The sequence below is a fragment of the Bubalus bubalis genome, chromosome 2 (assembly GCF_019923935.1).
Source record: "Bubalus bubalis isolate 160015118507 breed Murrah chromosome 2, NDDB_SH_1, whole genome shotgun sequence".
NCBI lineage: Eukaryota > Metazoa > Chordata > Mammalia > Artiodactyla > Bovidae > Bubalus > Bubalus bubalis.
The window spans coordinates 177,373,754-177,397,112 of NC_059158.1; the positions used below are offsets into that span (position 1 = coordinate 177,373,754).

Sequence of the window (23,359 nt, forward strand, 5' to 3'; positions counted from 1 at the left end):
CTAACATTGTTATTTGTAATTGTGGATTTCCCTAAAGAGAGTCCTCCAATTGAATAAACTTCAGGCCCCAACAAAACCTGAAATCAACCGTGCTCCTTGCCCATGATGGGTTAGTAATTTAAAGTTAACGAAGCATGTAAAAATTGTTTCTGATAAAATTATTACATAAAATATTGTGCACAAAACAGAAATGAATTGTAACCTCAATACAATATTATGAATAAACTGATACTGGGAATAAAACCATCCCCTTGGTCTAGCCTCAAAAGTGCCTTCCAGAACTTCCCAGCCATTTCTCCTCCCACGATTTTTCTAAATCTACCAAATATATCCAATATTTCACGTTCGTTTTAGAGAGAGAGGGATTGCACGCGTTTTAAAAGATCTTCTTGAAACCTGAGCGCTGTTTTTTTAAGCGGGCAGTTTGTGCTTCAGTGGTACCTTGGCCTGGGAGCTGCATGAACCAACCAGCCTATCCACACACCAAGCACCACCCAGACGCCGGGCGGGGCGTAACCAGGGGCGGGGTTCCCAGGCCGGCCAGGTGGGCGGAGTCTAGGAGTTTTCCCCGCCCCCGCCCCCTGAGGCCTGACACATGCGCCCGAAAGCTTCTGGTGGAACGATGTGTGGATTGTGTGATGACCCTGACCGCCGACTTCCGGTTCCTAGGGATGCGCATCCGGGTCACACTAACGCCGCCGTTTCCTCCAGCCGCTTGGTATTCCTGAGTGTTTGGACCAGTCCCCATGTCCTACTGTGGGGCCTCTGCAGCCTTTGGGTGAGTCTCTGCTGCGGACAGGGTCTGAGTGCAGCCGGTCGGGTAATGCCTGTAGACGGACGGTCAAGACTTGTGTCCCGGTCCCTGTGGGTGGGGGTTCTCTTTGCTTGTCCCTTGTCCCTGCAGAGCCTCCTGAGTTCATTTGGTTCCTTTCTCTCACGCCGGCCTCGCCTCTTTCACCTCAGTTTCAGCCTGTGTCGTCGCTGCTCACTTCTCGCCTTGCTTTTTTCCTTCTGCCTCATCTGCCTTTTAAAAGCCTTGGTTTTCTTGCCTTTTGCTTCAGCGCTTCCCTAAGCCACTGCCTATCGGTTTTGCCCATATTCACTTTCGCACCTCTCCTCCCCGACCTGTGGTCTCAGGATCTTCCTGTGTTTTCACCCATCAGGGCGGCCCACCTCCTCGTTGTGCTCACCCTGCTCCAACTGCGAAACTGAGCCTCTCTCAAGGTTCCTGGGTCTAGTTCCCCAACTTTCTTCACCCTTGACGCCTAGCTCCTCCCGGAACGAGTAGGTGACATTTGTGTTTCGCTTGGGGTTCTCCCGCCTTTTCTTAGCTAGAGAAGGTCTTTGCCCAAGTCACCATCTGGGCAGATTTACCCGGCCCGGGGGAAGTTTTCCTTAAGGCGCTAGGTTGGATTGAACTCGGGTAGCTTCCGTAGTTAGGAAACAACAAAGGCGTTCCCGGTTCTTCGCTGGAGCACAGTTTAGGGGGCTTCGCTAAAGCAGGCTAACAGGTGGCAGGCACGCGGAACTGCTGGCAGTGGGGCCTGTGCAATCTTGTTAATCGACAGGTCATCAGGACGTCCTGTCATTTTCGTGTTCTCTATCCCATGAGAATGGATATGTACAGCCGAGGCAAAAATGCGGATGTTTTGAGACGATCGGCTCTGTTTTCTGTACGAACTTTACTTATAGAACAGTTGCTGTGATGGAGGACAGAGTTTCTTGGGAGATTATTAGCCCCAGATTTATAAGTTTATTGCCAAAAGTTTTAGTGTGCTCTTACTGAAAAATTTTATGCTTAAAGAGTTCATTATAGTAATTTCAAAGTACCTTTTCTTTTGTTGAACTTAGCGTGCATTTATCTTTGTCTGTTGTATATTGTCTCTTCATTTTTACCGTATTGACAAGTTTTCTGTTTTCTTGTTTCTTAATAAACCAGACATTACAGTATTTGATTACTTAGCCTGTTCTTCTGACGACTTTTTTTTTACTGTTTTCACCATAAACCATCTAATTTGCTAAACTGTTTCAGCCTTAGAACCATCTTTTTCTCATTTTTGAGGCTAAAGTTTCTTGTAAATTTCTTAAATGACTCTGTAGGCTCTTAGTCATCTCTGAATTGAAGGGTTGGTTTTAATAATAATTGTGTGGTGTTTTCCAAAAATTGTTATCTGAGGTATGTTTTGAGACAGAGAGTTGGATAATTTTTATTTTTGTCTTTCCAGTGTTTATGGTGTATGTCTCACACTTGATTGTAAATGTTTTTGTGTGATCAGTTTCTGTACTCATGTAAATTGTGCTCTCAAATTTAGTACTTCAGCAAGCAGAATAAATACAGCATTTAGCATCTGCTTTTCTTTTGACTAATAAGTTGTAGAAAAGTGTCCCTCATTATATGAGACATATGCAAGCATAGCATAGGCCTTGGCTTATTCCAAAATTGGGCTGATCCCTTAAGCTATTTTTAGCAAAAGACTTTGGAGCTTGGCCATATTAGTGCTAGAAGCCACAGAAAAGGACCCTTGTGGTTGGCTTGCAGGACTTTTTTAAATACTGAGGAAAGCTCTTTTGAAAGCTCCTTACTACTACCTCCTCCGCAGCACCTAACACTGGAAAACTCTAGCTTCTGTTCAACCTGACCTCATCATTTCCCAGTCCTTAAAATCTAACCCCAATGAGTCTGGTCTGACATTTCTGTGTTTCCTTATCTCCAGGATGGTGGACTCTTTTTTCTTTTGTACACACATATACCCATATTTGGATTGATGCAAGGCTCTCTTTCAACCTTTTTCATTTCTGAACTTTTTACATCTTCAGCATGTCTTGAGTTTAAAACCTTGATTGGGTACTGTAGTTTACAGCTGGAGGGAACCATAGATTTCAAACTTACCCTTCATTTTACAAAATAAGGAAATTAGGGCTTATTGGTGATGTTTTTTCCAAGGTCATTTTTCACAAAAGAAGTCCTCTTCAAGCAACTAGAGAAATGGGTTTTAGTTCTGTCAAAGCTGTAAGCTAGAGAGCACAATATTGTAGTTAGTGATTAATGTCAGTAAATTTGTCTTAGGAATAAAAGTTTTGGGATAAGAAATCTACGATGTGGAATTTAAAATTCAAAGTGAAAGTTGCTCAGTTGTCTCCGACTTTTTGCGACCCCATGGTCTATAGAATCCATGGAATTCTCCAGGCCAGAATACTGGAGTAGGTAGCCTTTCACTTCTCCAGGAGATCTTCCCAACGCAGGGATTGAACCAGGTCTCCCACATCGCATGTGGATTCTTTACCAGCTGAGCCACAAAATTGAAGACTTAAGTCATTTTTGCCTTCAAAGAGAGACTTCACAAAGAAACTGTGTTGTATAGAAGTAGAGGTTGAAAAGTCTTAGGGAGTCTCTTTCTCTCTTTTCTCTAAAATCACTTTGGCTTATTATGATATAAATTCTGCATGAAAGCCCTTACATGAAATGAACATCCTGTGGTCTCATTGGAGCAGTTGTGTTCATGGTCTTGTTCTTTGCACAGAATAGTGATAGACTTTCCATTTACTGAAAAGCCTGCCCCTCTTAACCTGCCAAAGGAAAAAAATACCACTGGAGACGACTTACTGTATGTGTTTTTAAAGTTGAGGAGAGGAGTCACTGTTGGTTTTCCATAAAACTTTCTGCTTTAGTTTGGCAAAGTCCTAGTTTGTAAGCCTGTTCGCTTAATTTAAGATAACATTTCTGCATATTAGTTTTTTGCCTGTAGGGTTTTTCTGTTTTGATTTCGTTTGACTCTTTTTTGATTTTGATATTTTGTCATTTTACCTGTTACTACACTTTGTTTTACATACTTTAATTTTTATCCTTGAATCCTAGGATATGTTTTAAGGAAAATACACTTTTAAAAATTTTTAATTTTTACAATGTCCTGGTGATTTGTACCTTGCAGTATGATGGTTCCTGTGATCTGCATAAGCCACCCCATGACTTCATTCTTTTTGTTTTGCTTACAGACAAAAGGCTCATAGATCATCTTTTTTGGTAGTTGTCTAAAAGATTTTTGTGTTCTGCATATAATAGCAAGATATTTTAACTTATGTGTGATTTAAATGGAGGAAGAATAAAAATAGTTCAACATAAAAATAGTTCAAAATGTATTTAAGGTTATTAGAAATAGTACCCCCCCCCACATTCATTTAATTGGTTTATACCAAGGGACCAAATTGTTCTATTTATAGTAAAGGGAAAAAATAGGTGGACTTTCTGTCTGCTGATTAACTTAATACAGGTTTATGTTCTTCCACAGAATATATAGCTTAAGCTATAAATTGTCTTATTGATATGTTTTATTTGCAGAGAACATAGCAAACAATGGAACAGCAGCAACATCATCATCTTGATATTTTTACTTGATCACATTAGCCCAAGTTCTAGAGCATCTAATTATTAAATGTAGAATAATAAGGATATTTTCTCTATTATTTGTAATATATTAAAAAAGATATTTGAAATATGGGCTTCATCAAATTTATCTTTGCTGTTTTTCCCCTTTTAAATATGTGGTAGTGTTTTAAATCAGAAGAGAAATAGTAGTTCGTGCTGACCTATTGTAAGTTAACAGATTGGCCCAAGGCAGTCCGTGCTTAATATCTTACAGATCTTGCTGCAGATTGTGTTGGGTGCACTTTAACTTATTAGCTTGGTTAATATTTGTACTAGGTAGATAGGTTTTTATTCACCCTGGAAAATAGTAACAATCTTTGTAAGACATTCAGCAAAAATGTTTGATACCTGCTGTATAGTACATATATATGTATTACATATATAGGCAGTTCATCTGAAGTAGGTGACGTTATACAAGGCTGACATTTACACTTAGATTCTGAATGTGCCTTTATTTGTGTATATCTGAATTAAAATATAAGAGTAAACATAACTTATGGTGTAGAGGGAAGAAAAATATTAGAATTAAAATAAGCTTTAATCCATCTTAGGAAAGTGTCATTTCTTATTAGTGCAATGGCATATGTGTTTTTTTTAAGTATTTTTATTTATTTATTGGCTGTGCTGGGTCTTCGTTGCTGTGAGGACTTTTCTTCAGTTATGGTGAGCAGGGGCTACTGTCCAGTTGGGGTGCCTGAGCTTCTTATCACAGTGGCTGTCCTTGTTGAGGAGCACTGGCTCAAGGGCAAGCAAGCTTTAGTAGTTGGGGCTCCCAGGCTCTAAAGCACAGGCTCAGTAGTTGTGGTGCATGGGCTTAGTTGCTCTACGGCATGTGTTATCTTCCAGGACCAGGGATCCATCCCGGCTCCAGCATTGGCGGGCAGATTCTTTACCACTGAGCCACCAGGGAAGCCCCTGATTTTTTAAACTAGGTTTTATGATTTTTAATTTTCAAAATACTCAGTGATTTCACTATTTAAGGTTCTTGTATCAATCTTTATTACAGCTTAATATAAAGTCATGTTCTTTCTTTATACATATAATTAAATAATTTTCATTTTGGAAACTTTTTCACAACTGAACTGTGAAAATCTGTAGTGTTAAAACAGTAATTTTTTTTTTAAGCACATTTTATGTAGCACTTACTCTGTGCCAGGAATTACCGAACGGTTTACTTATAGTATTAACTCTTTTATCCTTACAACACTGTGAAGTAAGTACTATATTTATCTCCACTTACAAATGAGAAAACCAAGACACAGAAGTTACATAATTTGCCCAAAGTAACACAGCTAGTTGGCAGGAGAGCTGGATTTGAATTTAGTTTTTGTAGCTCCAGAGTTCATGACCTTTTTGTACAAAGTTCCACTGGTTTAATGAGTTTTTCCTTCATAACAGTTAAAAAATCCAATTTTTCTGAAACACAGAAGAATACTGCTTTTGGTTGGGAACTTTACCTGGTCGTTTTATAAATGCTGGCTTAAGGTAAATTGCAAACCATTTACTACCTAGGTTTTTTAGATGACCAAAACCACAAATTGAAGCAAATCATTATCCGTATCCTTCCCTCTTAAAAAATTACTATATGGAAGTTAATTACTTTTGAGGTGTTTGCAGAAAAGGGAGTTTAACAAAATGTATTTTCTGTTACTAAAATGTTTACCTCTTGACATTAATTTTTCACTTTCTCTGATTTGCAGAATATTAAATAAATTCATGTAATAGTCTTGAACTTTGAAATCTTACTGACCACAGTATGAACTTAACAACTTTGAAATATAAAACAGAAAACTAAAACTGAAATTTCTGACTTACCTCTAGTCTCGTTTCCAGATTTGGAAATTTGTGCAAAATTAAGTGCACCCATCTTCAGGACTACCATATTTAGAGTAATACATTTAAATTAGTGTTTTTATTTTTACTTTAGAAAACTGTTTCATAAAACAGTTCCTTTTTTAATTTAAAATGCAAATAGTTATTTAGAATATTGTTAATCATATTACTACTACTTTTTTATGTGCTTTTATTATTTCTAAATTTAAAAATTTTGTTGCCTCTCTAAGGGAAGGAGATGATTTAATATTAGTTGAGGTGCATCTGAATGCCAGAGCCTGAAACTTATATGTGATGAGAAGTTATTTTTCTGAGTATTTCAAATATAACTGAGAATCATGGGATCTGGTTAACAAAAAACTACATTGTTTCTGGTCAGAAGTGATGCTTGGTTACAGATACTGCTTATTTTAATTCTTATGTATTAATCCTCCTTATTAATTCAGACATGTTAATTAAGTATACTATTTTTCAATGGTGGCTTTTGTCTTGATTTTTTTCCCTTCTTTGTCAGAAAAGTATTATTAAGTGAAAAGTATAAGCATTGCCATGGTGATTTACTTACTGGTATTTAGAATGTTCTTTGATTTAAACGTTTGATTTTTATTTCAAAAGGGGCTCTCTTTTATATGTGGGTTTGATAATCAGTTTAGTTTCTAAAATGTCAGTAATTTTCTTTCACCTGAAATTTAATAATGTAGCAATTACTGAATTTAGGAAAACTGGCAGTTTGTTGCTGCCAGTACTATTACTATGGGAATAAATTAGAATGATTAGCTCTTAGGTGAAATTGAACTTATTCTTTAGTTTCCATAGTAGTTGAAGAAGATTTAGGTCAGATTCACCTGTTCCTTTTTTTGAAAATAAGAGGGCATTTTAATTTAGCACAATGATGTTAATTTTTTCCTACTAGATTGATGATATTTATGATAATCGCACTCTTTACTGACAGCATAATCCAAAATGTGTGTGTGATTTTCTTTTTTCTTGAAATATTTCAGAATTTAGAGAACAAAAGGCAAAAGGAAAAGTGGGCAGCAGAGGATTAGATGGTTAGATAGTATCACCGACTCAATGGATTTGAATTTGAGCAAACTCCAGGAGGTAGTGAAGGAAAGGGGAGCCTGGCATGCTGCAGTCCATGGGGTTGCAAGAGTCAGACACGACTTAGAGACTGGACAACAACTTAGGATACAAAATAGCACATGTATATCTTATTAAAAAACATACCCTCGTAATTAACGTATTCACTGAATTTTTCAAATCTGTTTTTCCTTTTCACCAGTTCTTTTTTTTTTTTTAATTTTATTTTATTTTTAAACTTTACATAATTGTATTAGTTTTGCCAAATATCAAAATGAATCCGCCACAGGTATACATGTGTTCCCCATCCTGAACCCTCCTCCCTCCTCCCTCCCCATTCCATCCCTCTGGGTCGTCCCAGTGCACCAGCCCCAAGCATCCAGTATCGTGCATCGAACCTGGACTGGCAACTTGTTTCATACATGATATTTTACATGTTTCAATGCCATTCTCCCAAATCTTCCCACCCTCTCCCTCTCTCCCAGAGTCCATAAGACTGTTCTATACATCAGTGTCTCTTTTGCTGTCTCATACACAGGGTAATTGTTACCATCTTTCTAAATTCCATATATATGTGTTAGTATACTGTATTGGTGTTTTTCTTTCTGGCTGACTTCACTCTGTATAATAGGCTCCAGTTTCATCCACCTCATTAGAACTGACTCAAATGTATTCTTTTTAATGGCTGAGTAATACTCCATTGTGTATATGTACCACAGCTTTCTTATCCATTCATCTGCTGATGGACATCTAGGTTGCTTCCATGTCCTGGCTATTATAAACAGTGCTGCGATGAACATTGGGGTACTTGTGTCTCTTTCCCTTCTGGTTTCCTCAGTGTGTATGCCCAGCAGTGGGATTGCTGGATCATAAGGCAGGTCTATTTCCAGTTTTTTAAGGAATCTCCACACTGTTCTCCATAGTGGCTGTACTAGTTTGCATTCCCACCAACAGTGTAAGAGGGTTCCCTTTTCTCCACACCCTCTCCAGCATTTATTACTTGTAGAGTTTTGTATCGCAGCCATTCTGACTGGTGCCTTTTCACCAGTTCTTAACTTTGCTATAGGTTCAGTTCAGTTCAGTCGCTCAGTCTTGTCCGACTCTTTGCAACCCCATGGACTGCAGCACGCCAGGCCTCCCTGACCATCCACACCTCCCGGAGTTTACTCAGACTGATGTCCATTGATTCAGTGATGCCATCCAACCATCTCATCCTCTGTTGTCCCCTTAGGAAGGAGTGATTAGATAACACTGAAAAATAAATGTTCTTGAGAGTGAGTTCTATAGCTTTTGCTTATCTGTCGTATTGGTGTGGTATTTAATAGCTAGACAAACTGAAACTATCTCATTTCTGTGTATCTCCTGTTAGTATATATTTATCTCATTTCTGTGTATCTCCTGTTATATATTTATTCAGTGCTGGTACCTCTCATTCTGTGAAATTGTTGTTTATTTGGAATAATTATGATAAACTATTGATTATTACCCAGATGGTTCCTTTTCCCCTTTTTGTTCATTTTCAGAGGCTTGCCTTAAAAAAAAAAAACTAATTTAGAGAATCATTAAAATATTGAATGTTTTATCATGCATAGCTTGAAGTGGATATTTTTCTCCTTTTTGACTAGTTTTTTTTTTTCCTTAATCTTTGGGTAAAACAGCATTCAAACTTTTTTGATCACAACCCACCATAAGATGCATTTTTCATTGTTATCCAGTACTTATACACATATATGTACATATTAATATTTAAAATTGAAAGAAGTTTTGTGAAACAATACTTATCTTTAATGTTGGTAATGCATTATAATGTTTAATTTAATTTTGTTTTAGTTTTGGTTAATTGCATTGGGCTTCCCTAGTGGCTCAGTGGTAAAGAATTCGCCTGTAATGCAAGAGTCACAGGAGACACAGGTTCAATTCCTGGGTCGGGAAGATCCTCTGGAGAAGGAAATGGCAACCCACTCCAGTATTCTTGCCTGGAGAATCCCAAGGACAGAGGAATCTGTCAGGTTACTGTCCATGGGGTCGCAAGAGTCAGACACAACTAAAACCACCACCAGTTGCATTTCACTCAAAACAAACTATTAATAGCCACTAAATGGATATGATAATCTAATAATGAATTGAACCTACAGTTTGAAAAATTCTAGTGACTACTAGATTTTTTTACCAGGATAAAATTTTTTTGGAATTGAAGATGCTTGGATTTATTGGTTTTTTTCACCAAAATGTATTTTGATTCTCTTAAGCTGTTAACTTAAATAATTGTGCAGAGCAGTTGATTGGAGGAGGCCTTGTTTATTGTTTCCGTCACCTCTGTCTCAGGCACATCATTTTAAAAAACTGCAGTAATACAGAATCATGAGGTTGACACTGCTTTGGTAGTATGTAGAGCTTCTATCATTAGAATCCTTTTTTAGTTTCCATCTAACAGTCAAAGTTTAGTTTGATTAAATTGCTTTTACAAACTTTACTTCTGCTCTTGGAAACTGGTCAAAAGGTTACAAAGGTGCTTTATTCTGCTTTTTTCTGGCCCCCATCCAGTCTTTGTAAACCAAGAACAGAGAACGGAGGAGCGAAGCAGTTTGCTCCTGTGTATGTAGTCATGTGAAAGCAACACGACTGGAAAGTCTTCAGGGTTTGTTATAGTGGATTTATTTATTATCCCTGTTCATTTCCTGTAATCATAAAGGGGAAATACGGTAGAGATATCAACAGTTCCTAGCATATCACAGCTATTAGAATGAGGCAGGGTCAGCAGGCAGACTCTACTATTTTTACCATTATCGCCTCTTAGCTCATAATGAGCACTTACTATGTGCCAGGCACTATTTAAGGCACTTAACTTGTATTAACTCATATTTACTTAGGAGGCCTTGGGGAAGAACAAGAATGAGAAATGATAAAGAAGAAAACTGGCCTTCTTAGTATCTTCTCGTTATCTAACTTGTGAATTCTGGCTGTTTGTGACTATAGCACAGCATAGCATACATTTTTAGCTTGATCAGCTTTTTAAAATCATTAGTCCTGTCTGTGGTGTTCTAAACTGAGGCACATAGCTGTGGTTTAAAACCTCAGGCTTTGAAGCTAGGCTGCCTGGGCTTGAATTCCAGGTTGATGAGTTACTGTCTGTGCTGCAGTTTTCTCATCTATTAAATGGTAATAATAATAAATAGTGCATATCTTAGAGACTTATCCAGAGGATTAAATGAGTTGATATGCATAAAGTACTTAGAACAGTGCCTGACCCATAAAACAAATTACATAAATGTTAGCTATTAATAACACACAGTTGAATCTCCTGAAAGTGTTTGTGACCATGATGAGTTCATATCACTAAATAACAGGACATGTTTGACATTCAGTGTTCTCTTGCCCAGGAGCTTGACAACAGCTTTCCTTGAGGACTTGGAAGTTCTTGTGTGGTGTTGGAATCAAAGCCAATGACAAAGGTTATGAGCTGTAGACCCATTCTGTTGCCTCTCTTGCAGGAATCTCTTGTTACATGGACCTTTAATAATATTAATATTTTGCCCTTTGAAAAACTAAGAGGAACTAGTAATGAATTGACTTTCACCAAGACCAGTTTTCTGTCCCGAGTCTGTTAAAAGAAACTTTTTTCTTCAACAGTTAGATTATGCTAACTATGTGCGAGACACTGTTCTAAGAGTTTTACAGATATTAACTCATTTGAACCCATGACAAGCTTTTGAGAAAGACACATTAGTATTTTTCCCATTTTACAGATGAAGTAAATGAGGCTCAGGAAAGTTAAATAACTTGTCTAAGCTCCCACACCGCTCATCAGTGCCAGAACTGGGATTTGAAGATAATGGCACCCCACTCCAGTACTCTTGCCTGGAAAATCCCATGGACAGAGGAGCCTGGTGGGCTGCAGTCCATGGGGTCGCTAGGAGTCGGACACGACTGAGCGACTTCACTTTCACTTTTCACTTTAATGCATTGGAGTAGGAAATGGCAACCCACTCCAGTGTTCTTGCCTAGAGAATCCCATGGACAGAGGAGCCTGGTGGGCTGCTGTCTATGGGATTGCACAGAGTCGGACACGACTGAAGCAACTTAGCAGCAGCAGCAGCAGCAGCAGTCAGACTCCATGGAGAAGGAAATGGCAACCCACTCCAGTATTCTGCTTGGAGAATCCCGTGGACAGTGGAGCCTGGCAGGCCACGGTCCATAGGTTCGCAGAGAGTCAGACACATTTGAAGTGACTAAGCAGGCACAGTCAGACTCCTGAGGTCATGCTCCAAGCTTGCCAAACCTGCCTCTTACAGAGGTGAATTATGTTGAAAAAGGTAAAATAACAAGTGTTAAAACTTACTTCACTACTCTTTACTCTCTACACTGAATGGGTGATGATACACTGGAATTATGGTTGATGATGTTTGGTCTGATGGATTTTTGAAGGGGCAAATAAATTTGAAGTAAAATATTAATAAAAGATCTGAACCTAGATTTTATAGTTTTGACAGCTAAAGACTTATGTTTCAAAAGACTCAGTTCTGTTAATACAATGTGTAGTAAATTTTGTTTGAATACTGGAGAGCTGATTAATAGATGTGATGCGTAGATATATAGAATGCTATATAGGATTTTGAGTTTAGAAAATGGATAGTGTAAGGTATAAATTTTTCTATATACCTGGAAGCAACACATTTATAGAACATTCATATTGGAGAATACCATGGGTCAGGCCAGAGCACCTATAGAAAAGTATATGATTCTCTTAGAAATGTTAACTTTAGATTAAGGGAGGGTAGAGATAAAGTGTTGGAGGCTGAGAATTCTGTGGAGTCCGAATCTCCACACATTAGAGAAACTCATGCTTTGTGAATGACATGACATGTTACTGAAAACTGAAGAGAGATTTGAAGAGGGTTGGAAGGAATGTAGTAGACCTGTGGGATTATTATTAAGGTCACTTTGACACTAATTCAGGTTGTCTCATCCCTTCTCAATACTTTCTACTGTGGTTTTGGAATTTTTCCTGTGGAATACTATCTCCCAATTTTATTGGAAGCTTGTGGGGAAAAGTTTGTGTTAATTTACAGACAACTTCAAAGGATGATTTTCCAAGAAGGTTAGAAATTGTGAAAACAATTTTTCTTAGAGAATCTATTCCTGATAAAATATTTTTCCTAATAAGAATTTGGTACAGCCTAAATGTGTTTTTTTTTTTTAATTCTTTCTCAGTAAGTTCTGATTAGTGTATTTAGTGTAAAGTTACTGTAAATATTCCTTTGGCTGACAATACCATGATACATTAGTCAGTCATGCCTCCCAATAAAGTAGCCAGAAGAATTCAGCAGCTTTACCACAGTCAGTTGACTGGGCTGTTTATTTACAGAAGGAGTTAACCAACGTGATGATGGCTTTTGTATGTCCACATAAAGTCCACCGGGAAGGTGTAGTTGTTTCCAGTTTTTTTTGCCACAGAAACATGATTTGTGCTGATGCCTAAATTGTGAAAGCTGAAGGGCTCTCTTATGGTTACTTTAAAGGGAACCTTAAGGGCAGCTTAGTATAGGTCTGCTGGATATTTGTGTCTGCTTCAGCAGACTCCAGGGTACAGAGGACTCTTGAGTGGTTGTGTTAATGGGTAAGTTAGATAAGTATTTTTTATGAGGTAAGGCAATGGCAGCCCACTCCAGTACTCTTGCCTGGAAAATCCCACGGAAGGAGGAGCCTGGTAGGCTGCAGTCCATGGGGTCGCTAAGAGTCAGACACGACTGAGCGACTTCACTTTCACTTTTCACTTTCATGCATTGGAGGAGGAAATGGCAACCCACTCCAGTGTTCTTGCCTGGAGAATACCAGGAACAGGAGAGCCTGGTGGGCTGCCGTCTGTGGGGTCGCACAGAGTCGGACACAACTGAGGCGATTTAGCAGCAGCAGCAGCAGTACTTGAGAAAGGTTGCCATCAGCTGGTGAGACTTTAGTGGATTTCTAATTGGATTGATAGGAGAAGAAATCATGCCATCAAGTATATGCAGAAGTTTCAGAAATATACCAGACTTCAAGTAGAGAATGGGAGGGGGCCTGGAGGTTCATCAGTTTCTTGGCTCTTACTCTTGATTTTGAGCATCTGGTGTTCGTCTCCTGGATAAAACCCAGAGAAATGCTTTCGAAACATATAAAACAATCTGCTCAGGGAGGGCTTACTTTATAGTCTCTCTTCTCCCCATGGCATTTGGCATATATAAATCAAAACACATCACTCTCGTGCTTGAAGCACCCATTACCTCCCCAAACTGCTCATCATGTGTTACAAGGCTCTGTGTCATCTCCCCGGTCGCCTGCTTCTCGGACTCATTTCCTGTCACCTATAACTTGCAAAAGTCAGCCTTTTTGCTGTTTCTCAAAAGTGCTAGGTGTTACCCTGTTAGTTTCTTTACATTTGTTTCCTTCTGAAAGCCTTCCTTTACGTCTTTCTATAGCTTTCTGCTTTGCATTATTCCCGGCTTTGCTTAAATGTTACCACTTCAGATAAATTATCACCTAATCTGAAATAGCTCCCCTGCAGTCATGCTCTATACTTTACTTTGTTTTATTTTCCAAAGAATTATTACTTTGTGAAATTATATTACCTTATGCATTTGTTTTCTTCCTGTGAGAATACAAAATTCCTTGAGGCTGGGGACTTTGTGTTCATCACTGAATTCCCAGTATCTAAACTAGTGCCTGGCACTATAGTAGACACTCAATAATTATTTTATAAATGAATGAATGAATTTTGAGGTTAGAAAGAAGCAAGCACAGTCTGAAGCAACTATAGACTTCCACAACAAAAGCAGCAGAAGCAAAAAGCAAAGTGAGTAGCTAATTCCAGTGTTTCTTGCCCAGATAAAGCTATGATAGGTATTCTCTAAAGTAGAGTCCTGGCATGGGAGACCAGATATATCCGTGGTAATTTATGTGATATTCAGAAGAGGCAGAAATTCATATCCAGAAAGCAAGTGGCCTGCAGACACTGCCTACCTGCCTCTTCATAGTCACTAGAAGTCATTGTATATAACTAGAACCTGTGTATGATAACAGATGAACAAAGATTCTCGGCCACTCAGAAAAAAATGCTTAGTTGAAACTCCTAACTACAAATATGAACTAATAATAACCTAGATTTATCAGCCACTTAAGGAAAATTAATACTGTGAAAGAGAGGTACCCAATGCATCCAGCACTAAAGGAAATAGTGAACAGTGTGAATTTAGTATAATGTAATATAAATTAATGTAAAACACTAAATTTAGTATAATGTAATATAGATTTTAAAGGTAAGAATTATTTCAGAGGAAATATAAAAGGAAATAAATATTGAAATTTTAAGAATCATAAAGGGTGAACAGCACATTAATAAGTGTAAAGATTGAGTGGAATTCAAATGCAGAGGATATCAACAATAATGGCAGAGTAAGAACCTCTGAAAATTCTCCATAAAAGCAATGAGGATACTGGCAAAAATAGTCAGTGCTTTCAGGACTCTGAAAATTAACTATAGGCTTGCAGCAATCTGAATGTTTAGTCAAGAAAAATAGCTGAATCTCAGCAAAAGCAGTGAACTTTGTAGCATTTTAGCTTGCATTGTGCCCATTCTCCTCTCTCTATCTCCAGCCTTGGAAACCAACAGCCCACAGTCATGGTGAAAACTAGCATCCTGGAAGCCACTGGAAGGGGCAGGACAAGAATGGAGCTCCTTCACAGCCCTGTTCCCAGAAAACATTATTATTTAGCCTTCTAGTGGTTCCTCGAAAGACCTCATTTGCAAGACTGTATTTGACCTGAATGGGAACTCACCCTGTAAAAATAGCCTTTCCCCTCTCAAATTAGATATAGTTATTGAACATCATGGATTCAGTACCAGAAAACAGATTCAACAGTACGTTAAAAATAATACTGTATAGTGCAAGAGGTTCATCTCTGAACTAAGTGCATTATGTGGTTCAATGTTCGGAAATCTAGTAACATAGTATATTAATAGTAAAGAGAAAAACCATATGGTCATTTTTGTGGATGGCAGAAAATCACTTCACCAGTGTCATGCTTAGTAGTGGTATGCAATATGTATTCTTATTAAGGTGAGGAAAAGAAAAGAATGCTCAACAGTTAGCAGTTACTTATTATTATAGTGGAGGTGTAAGAATATTATTAGGCAAGCAGAAGAAATAAAGAGGTTAATATTGGGAAAAGAGGAAGAACTATTTTTATGCAGATGGGGAAAATATATACATGAAACTCAAGAATCAACCATCTTACTATTCTCATTGTTAGAAACAATAAGAGACTTTGGTAACAGGGGAGATTACAAAATTAATGTGCCAATATTAACAGCTTTCCTATATATAAAAAGTAACTTCTTTAGAAAATATAATGAAAAATATAACAAAGCAAAAAGATAAAATGCCAGCACAAAAAAATGTAGAGGATCTGCTAAGAGACTAAAAAAAATATTAAGTAACTGGAAATACATACTCTGTTCTTAGATAGAACTCAATATTGTAAACTCATCCTTAAATTAGACCTTTGTGGTCTAATGCAATTTAAATTACAATTTTTTTTTTTTTAAACAAAACTTTCATAATGTTATCCTGAAATTTGTTTGGTAAGCATATACTTTTCTTTTAGTGATTTAAGTTTAATTTGTATATCATCCTTTTTAAGTTGCTTTCAGAGAAGATTCCAGAGTTTAAGACTGCTGGCCTCTGTAGATTCGATTCCTTCATTTTAGAAGAACAAGAAAATAATAGTCTCTGGGGAAATTATTTCAGTTAAGAGTCTTTATCCAGGAAAAGAGTAAATTCCTAAAATTTACTCTTGTTTACTTCGTTGCTTGAAGTTAACATTAATAGCTTTTACTGGTTCAATTAATGAAGCCTTTATATTTTTACTCTGTTTGATATATACATTTTAGTGTTTAGTTAAATGGCATTTTCAACACTGACATGAATTTTTGAAAGCAGGCAAAACACTCTAAGTAATTATGATTTCTTTCAGAATATGTCTTTAAATACCAGCATATTCTATCCTGTGTTCTACTTCAGTATTTTTCTTCTGGTTTCAGATATTCAATGAATATTTTATGTTGAGAAAGAATTCTAAGGCTGTATCCAGGAAATACAAAAAAGGGAGTTCCAAAGAAAGAAATACATGCAAAAAAACTAAAAAGGTACTTACTAAGTTATAAAAGTCACATTTTTCTAGTGACAAAAATTTCTGATTATCTAGTATCATTCTGTATAATATATTTATTAATTTTCTTGATACAGTGCTTAGCATAGTGTTAAAAAATTTTAAATTAAATGTTTAGTAAATGCTTTTATGAAGAAGCATGCTACTCTCTGGGCTTCCCAGGTGGCGCAGTGGTAAAGAATCCACCTGCCAGTGCAAGAGAGGGAAGAGATATGGGTTCAATCCCTGGGTCGGGAAGATCCCCTGGAGTAGCAAATGGTAACCGGCTCCAGTATTCTTGCCTGGAAAATTCCATGGATAGAGGAGCGGGCTACAGGTCATGGGCTTGCAGAGAGTCAGACATGACTGAGCAACTAAGCAGGCATGCACGCATGTACAAACCTTAAGACATCCAAATTGTATCCCTTTGTATCTGCTTTTGAGTCTTATTAAACTATTATTATAAGCTATAATCAGTGTAAAATCTTACCTTTTTTTTTTTTTCACCTTTTTAATGGACTTGTATTGAAATAGGTTACAGCAAAATCCTTGGTGATCTGTTGGTTAAGACTCTACCCTTCCATTGCAGGGGGTGTGTGTTTGATTCCCAGTCAGGGAACTATTATAAGATCCACATGCCGCTTGGCACAGCTTAAAAAAAATTTACAATTTCATTTAATACAGAATGTAGAATTACAGCTTAGGTAAATCTCTCCACATGTTGATAGTTTCTAATTTTTCATTTCTGTGAGCAAGAAACACTTGGTTTTTAAAATAAATTTAGCTTCTACCCCTGTATTTAATTTTGGGGGGAAAATCCAAGAAAAGTTAATCAGGCCACGGGCAATTTTATGACATCTTTTATACTCTAACCAGAAAACAGTCTGAAGATACATACAGTTTTACAACAAGGGCCTGAATATTACTTTTCTTCTTATGTTTCAGATAACTTTAGGTTTTGTTGTTTAGATTATTTTTTGTAGTTTAATATGTGTGAAGTTTTTTTTTAAATATTAAAATTTATTCAGTTAGTAGTGAGAATCTTTTTTCCTTGAGTGCCGATTTGATCTTTGTTGTTACCTAAATTGTCTGTATCCTTTTGCCCCCATAATAGAAGATGGGTAAAATGGCAGCCCACCCCAGTATTGTTGCTTGGAAAGTCCCATGGACAGAGGAGCCTGGCAGGCTGCAGTCCATGGGGTCGCAAAGAGTTGGACACTATTGAGCGACTTCACTTTTACTTTCTTTCAAATGTTGTAGACATTAAGTTTTATCTGTTATAATTATTGTAGGTATTGCTTCCATTTGTTTATATCCTTTTACTCTTACAGTTGTTATTTTTCATTGCATTAAAGTATGTTTTACAAAACCAGATCTGTTGATTTGTTGCTTATGCTTTGTTTTATTGACCCAAATTTAATCTCTTTCCCACAGATGAGATAAATAGGCTATTCTGTTTTCTCCAGTATTATTTGAATGCTCAGTTCTTCATGTATTTAGAATTACTCATAATGTATGATGTGGATATGTTTTTCTCCACATTATCCTCAGTTTTTCTGACAATATTTAAATAAGGGTTTTCTGCACTTTAAGCACTTGTGAGATTTGATCATTATTTTGGTCTTTCTAGTCTCGTGGATCTTCTTGTATTTTTTTTTAATTGTGGTAAGTATACATAACAAAATTAATAATTTGAACCATTTTCAGTGTATCATTCCACAGCATTAAGTACATTTACAGTGTTGCACAGCCATCCTTCACCATTATCCTCTACTATCCTTATTTGATATAGTTCTGCTTTAAGCTGAAACACGATTACTATTAACCTCAGGTAGATTGTTTAAATTTCTGAATTCCACTTGTCCTGTGCATAGGGGATATGAAGATAAACCAGTTGTGTTTTAAGATGGTTGTGGAGATAAAATTAAGTAAGACAACGAATGTAAAAATATGTAGTGGGTTTTACATGCTCGGTAATCAATAGGTCTCTTATCCTTCCCATTATAGTTGGTTTTCAAGACTGATGTAGGACTGATCTTCCTTAATTGACTTTGTTATTCTCCTCCAAGGTACCCATCATTATTTTTGTCTAATTTCAGTAAGAAGTTTGTACATATTAGAATAAGCCTTTGTTTATTTATTTGAAACATCCTGATAGATTGTATAGATTATGATACCCAAATTAGCATTTAGTATCATCCCACCGATACTTACTACTAAGTACTGTTCTGCAAGAGACCGTTGATATGTTTTCTTATGTTTTGAGCCATTTTCATTACATCTTTTCTGATTTTGCTTTATGAAGCCTCCTAGTTTATAAATTAGAATTTAATTTGAAGAGATATCTTTAGGCTTTATCATGGTACTTTGGGTGTTAGGACACTTGTTTCTAAATTAATTGATAGATCCCCTTTAGAAGATTTCAGTTACTGTTGAATAATAGTACTTGAAGCAGTTTTCTTCAGGCCACATAGAAGAGGGTATTTTGCTATTTGTTTTCATTCTTCAATGTACATGTGTAATTATATTTGAGGACAGCATGGTAAACATTTGCCAGTTACCTACTTCTTGATACCTTCTTCAGGCTCCTGATGCTTATAACTATTATTGCTGAGATTTATTTAATTTTGGGAAGCAGGCTGTTCATTTTCCCCGGGGAAACTTCGATAGCCTTTTCTCCTCCAGGGAATCTTCCCGACCCAGGGGTCGAACCTGTGTCTCTTACGTCTCCTGAATTTGCAGGCAGGTTCTTTACCACTGGCACCACCTTTAGTTATAGTTTTTCCAGATTTCTGCCCATGAAGGCATGTGGATATAAACTCTCTCCAAAAATGGTGGTAAAAGGGTTAAATTAAAAGTCGATAGTAAGAATTCAAACTGGAAAATTATGAAAAGCTGTTACTATCCAAATGCCTTAAAAGTACTTAAAACAAAAAATGCACTCAGGATATGTTTTGTTTGGCTGTTTGAGTAAGTTGTAATTACATTCATTTACACTACGTTAAGAATCTGCTTTCCACTTTTAAGTCAAGCCATTGTATATTATTGGATATTTTAATTCAGAAGATATTGGATATTTCAAAAGATGAGATGGTTGGATGGCATCACTGACTCAATGGACATGAGTTTGAGTAAGCTCCGGAAGTTGGTGATGGACAGGGAAGCCTGGCATGCTGCAGTCTTCCATGGGTTGGAAAGAGTCGGACACAACTGAGCGACTAAACTGAATTTAAAAAAATGAATCTCACTGAACGTAAAAATAATGTCAGGTTATATTAATGGTTAAAAGAAACACCCCAAAACAAAAAGACAAAACATGCAGTTAAACTTCAGAGCGAGTACAGGAAGGTAAGAAAACTAAGATTTGTATGGTAATTCTGTACTTTTATTATTATCAAGTACTGGAGCACCTTACAACACTTTGATTTGGTGGTTAGTAAGTGTGACTTTCTATTGTAAGCATGTGCCACTTGTAGAAAATGATGTAAGGTCTTAATATTAAAAGTTTTATTAGCACATTGATAAATGCTAGGAACATGATAAATACTTGTGTTCTTTTATTTAGTATAATTCAGATATTTAACAAATTATTGGAAAGAAGGAAGAATATTATATTGATGGAAAGTATCTTACATGGAGCTTCCCTGGTACTTCAGTTGGTAAAGAATCCGCCTGCAATGCAGGAGACCCCAGTTTGATCCCTGGGTCGGGAAGATCCCCTGGAGGAGGGCATGGCAACCCACTCCAGTTTTCTTGCCTGGAGAATCCCACGGACAGAGGAGCCTGGCAGGCTACAGTCCATGGGGTCATAAAGAGTCAGACACTACTGAGCAACTAACCACAGCACATCTCAGTCTCTTACATGCATGTTGTAATAGAATCACATATGTTATAGTCATTATTAATATATTTTATATACAAGTGTACCAGAGTGTATGTTTACAGACTTCACATGTATCACATGCCAGCAGAATCCCAGAAATTCTGCAGCGCTAAGCCATATGCATCCTTTGTAGTTTGCTTTTTGTGTTAACTCTAAAATTATCAAAATTATTGGTGTTCATTGATTACTCGATTTTTAAAGTTTTTTTAAAATGTAAAAATTATGATCCTTTTATTTTTCTCAGTTGAAAAATGAAAAAGATAAAGGTAATTTTTAAGATGGAAACAACCAAGGGTACTTGTTTTCAAACAAAAAAGTAGAGGTAGAAAGATTGTCTTCCAATTGTTCTCTTAACGAAAGTTTTCTTGCAACCTGCCATAGGATTTATCTCAAGAAAACTAGGAAGCTATTCCCTTTCTGTTGTAAAATCACTGTAGTATTACCATTTTTCTAAAAAACAAAATTCAAGATTTTACCATTTAGTTTTGTATGGCTTGAGAATCTATTTCCCTGCTATTAAGAGTAGTATCTTTTAAAACCCATGACCCCTTTGATCTATAAAAGAGATCTGTGTTCTCCTTTAACGTTGTTCATATTTTTAAAATCAAGAAAATAAGGAAAGCACATGTTATTGAGTACCCTCTTTTTTCTTTTAAAAAAACACTATTTCTCTTCCCTTCGTCTTGCTCAGGAGTAGATTTATAACCCTTCCTCCAAGAGAAAGAATATCCCTTTACTCTCCTTTGCTGAGAATCTACTGATTAGAGAGTCAGTCGTTACAGCCTTCAATTAAGTAAGACATAGAATATTATCACTTTTTGTTTAGGTGAGAGCTGGTCACACAAAATTTTAACAAATAAGGTATTTAAAGGCATTACATTTCTCTAATGATTTGGTTCTATTTTCCTGTTTCGGGATAAAGTCATATATGTATATTGTGTACATTGGCTCTGTAAAAATCCCATAGAGATAAGACACTTCATTTTAAAACTAAATCAGATATAAGCTGGTAAAACATTAAAACGTTTCATCTTTCATAATTGTGAATCAGTTTCACGTCACGTTGGTTATGCTCTCCTGAGTAGAGCAAAACAAGTGCAGGGAAGATAGCTCCTGTGAGCTTTAGTTATTGCGCACTGTAATTCTGCAGCACTAGTTATCTGCGTCATGTAGTTTGAGAACTTAGCTTTTGAGGCTCTGTGGATGAGCTACACGTGAGTACATTGAGCATCAAGTGCTTCTGACCTTCAAACTTTTTTTTTCTTTTGACATTTTAGATCAGGGCAGGGAGGAAAGCTGTGTCAGAGCTGGACAGTTGTGCATCTGATTGTATCCCTTACACGTGTTTTTTCTCCTTTCCCCATTCTGGAGTGTGCCCCTAAAGTATGTTGTATTGTACCAGGATAGAGCAGTAGAAGTGGAGTGGTGGTAAATTGGCACAATTGAAGTTTTTCAGTTCCCTTTTTATTCATTACATCTGCAATAAGATTCTCTACTCTATTTAGCTTTGTATGTTAAGTTGGTTAGAGTGGTTGGTAAAAAGTGAAAACAGGTGTGACCTTAATTAGAAGCAAAAATAATCATGTGTTTTGGAGAAGTACTATTCTCATTTTTGTTAAATAGAAATGAGGAGTTTTTAGTTTTTATAATTATTTTGCTTTCTAACATCTTTCTGTTCTTCTGGCAGCAGGACACAAAAACGTGTTCTTACCAGTAAGTGTGGGCTTCCCTGGTGGCTCAGCTGGTAAAGAATCCGCATGCAGTGCAGGGGACCCCGTTTGATACCTGGGTCGGGAAGGTCCCCTGGAGAAGGGAAAGGCTACCCACTCCAGGATTCTGGCCTGGAGAATTTCATAGACAGTATAGTCCATGCGGTCACAAAGAGTCAGATACAACTGAGCCACTTTCACTTTCTTTCTTTTTTTTCACCAGTAAATGTGGGGCTTAGAGTCCTGTTTTTCTCCTCTAGTTTGGAAATCCGAACAGGAAGAGCAGAGGCTGAGAAAGTAAAGGTTTTGCTTTAATAATTGACTAAGTGGTAAATTTAGTGGAGCTCGTTATTTCAGGATAAAATGGATCCTAGCTTTCATTTTTATTTTCCTTAATTCTGTGATTCAATATTTCACTTTATTTATTTGCATTATTAAAATAGATCCAAAAGTTTCCTTTGTGTTAATTACATATATGCAGATAGTTGGTTGTGAAAGTATTTACTCGATGTTTCAGTTTACCTACTATTTAAAGTGATCCTGTGTGTGTTAGCAGTTATGTAAATAGTCCATGTTAAAGCAGGCTGGATGTTATCGTAAGTTATTGACTGGCTCGGCTAATGTTTAAAATTTTTAATATAACCCAAATTTTTAAAAAATTGTGTCTTAGTTCATTTACATGGCTGTTACAGTGTTTAATGCCTTGGGCACTATAGTAACCGTGTTTTAAGTACAGCAGAAGTGGTTCCACGTGTTGGCTTTTGCAAGGTATTATAAAGTCAGGTAAACCTACCTGACTTGGTGCAGCATGTCAATTTTGAAAAGCCACGTGCAGATTTGAGATTAGAGCTCACGTAGAAAGATTGAGGTAGCAAAATATTTTAAAAATTATTCTCTGATGGCCTCAATGATAATGCTCTAAGAGTACATAAAGTGTTGAATCCCTGTTCTTTTTTAAACAGATTGTGAAGACTGCTGGGGGATACTTGCAATCCAGTCACAAAAGCGTAATAAAGAAATAGTGGTCCTGATGGAAGAAGAGCAAGATTTACCAGAGCAACCAGTAAGTATTTCCTTTAACAATTTAAAGTTTATTGTAGAAAGGCTAATTTTAAGAAACTTTAAATATTATTCAGTTATACTACAGATTCTAAGTTAGAAATAAAATTGATGAAAGGACTCCTTAATAATATTCTTCTAAGAAAACTGTACTTAAATTTATATTTTGCTGACAATGCCAAAGAG

The 23,359-nt window shown here is 36.8% G+C and overlaps 1 protein-coding gene across 1 annotated transcript in view; it reads left to right on the top strand.

The window, feature by feature from the left end:
• Window positions 1-603: 603 nt before the first annotated feature.
• EYA3 (EYA transcriptional coactivator and phosphatase 3) overlaps window positions 604-23,359 on the top strand; it is a gene marked incomplete in the record, with an annotated part of 89,910 nt that continues 67,154 nt past the window's right edge. The window contains 3 exon segments of the mRNA XM_045164637.1: window positions 604-778; window positions 1,164-1,284; window positions 23,077-23,177. Of these exon segments, the coding sequence (XP_045020572.1) occupies window positions 23,145-23,177 (33 nt within the window).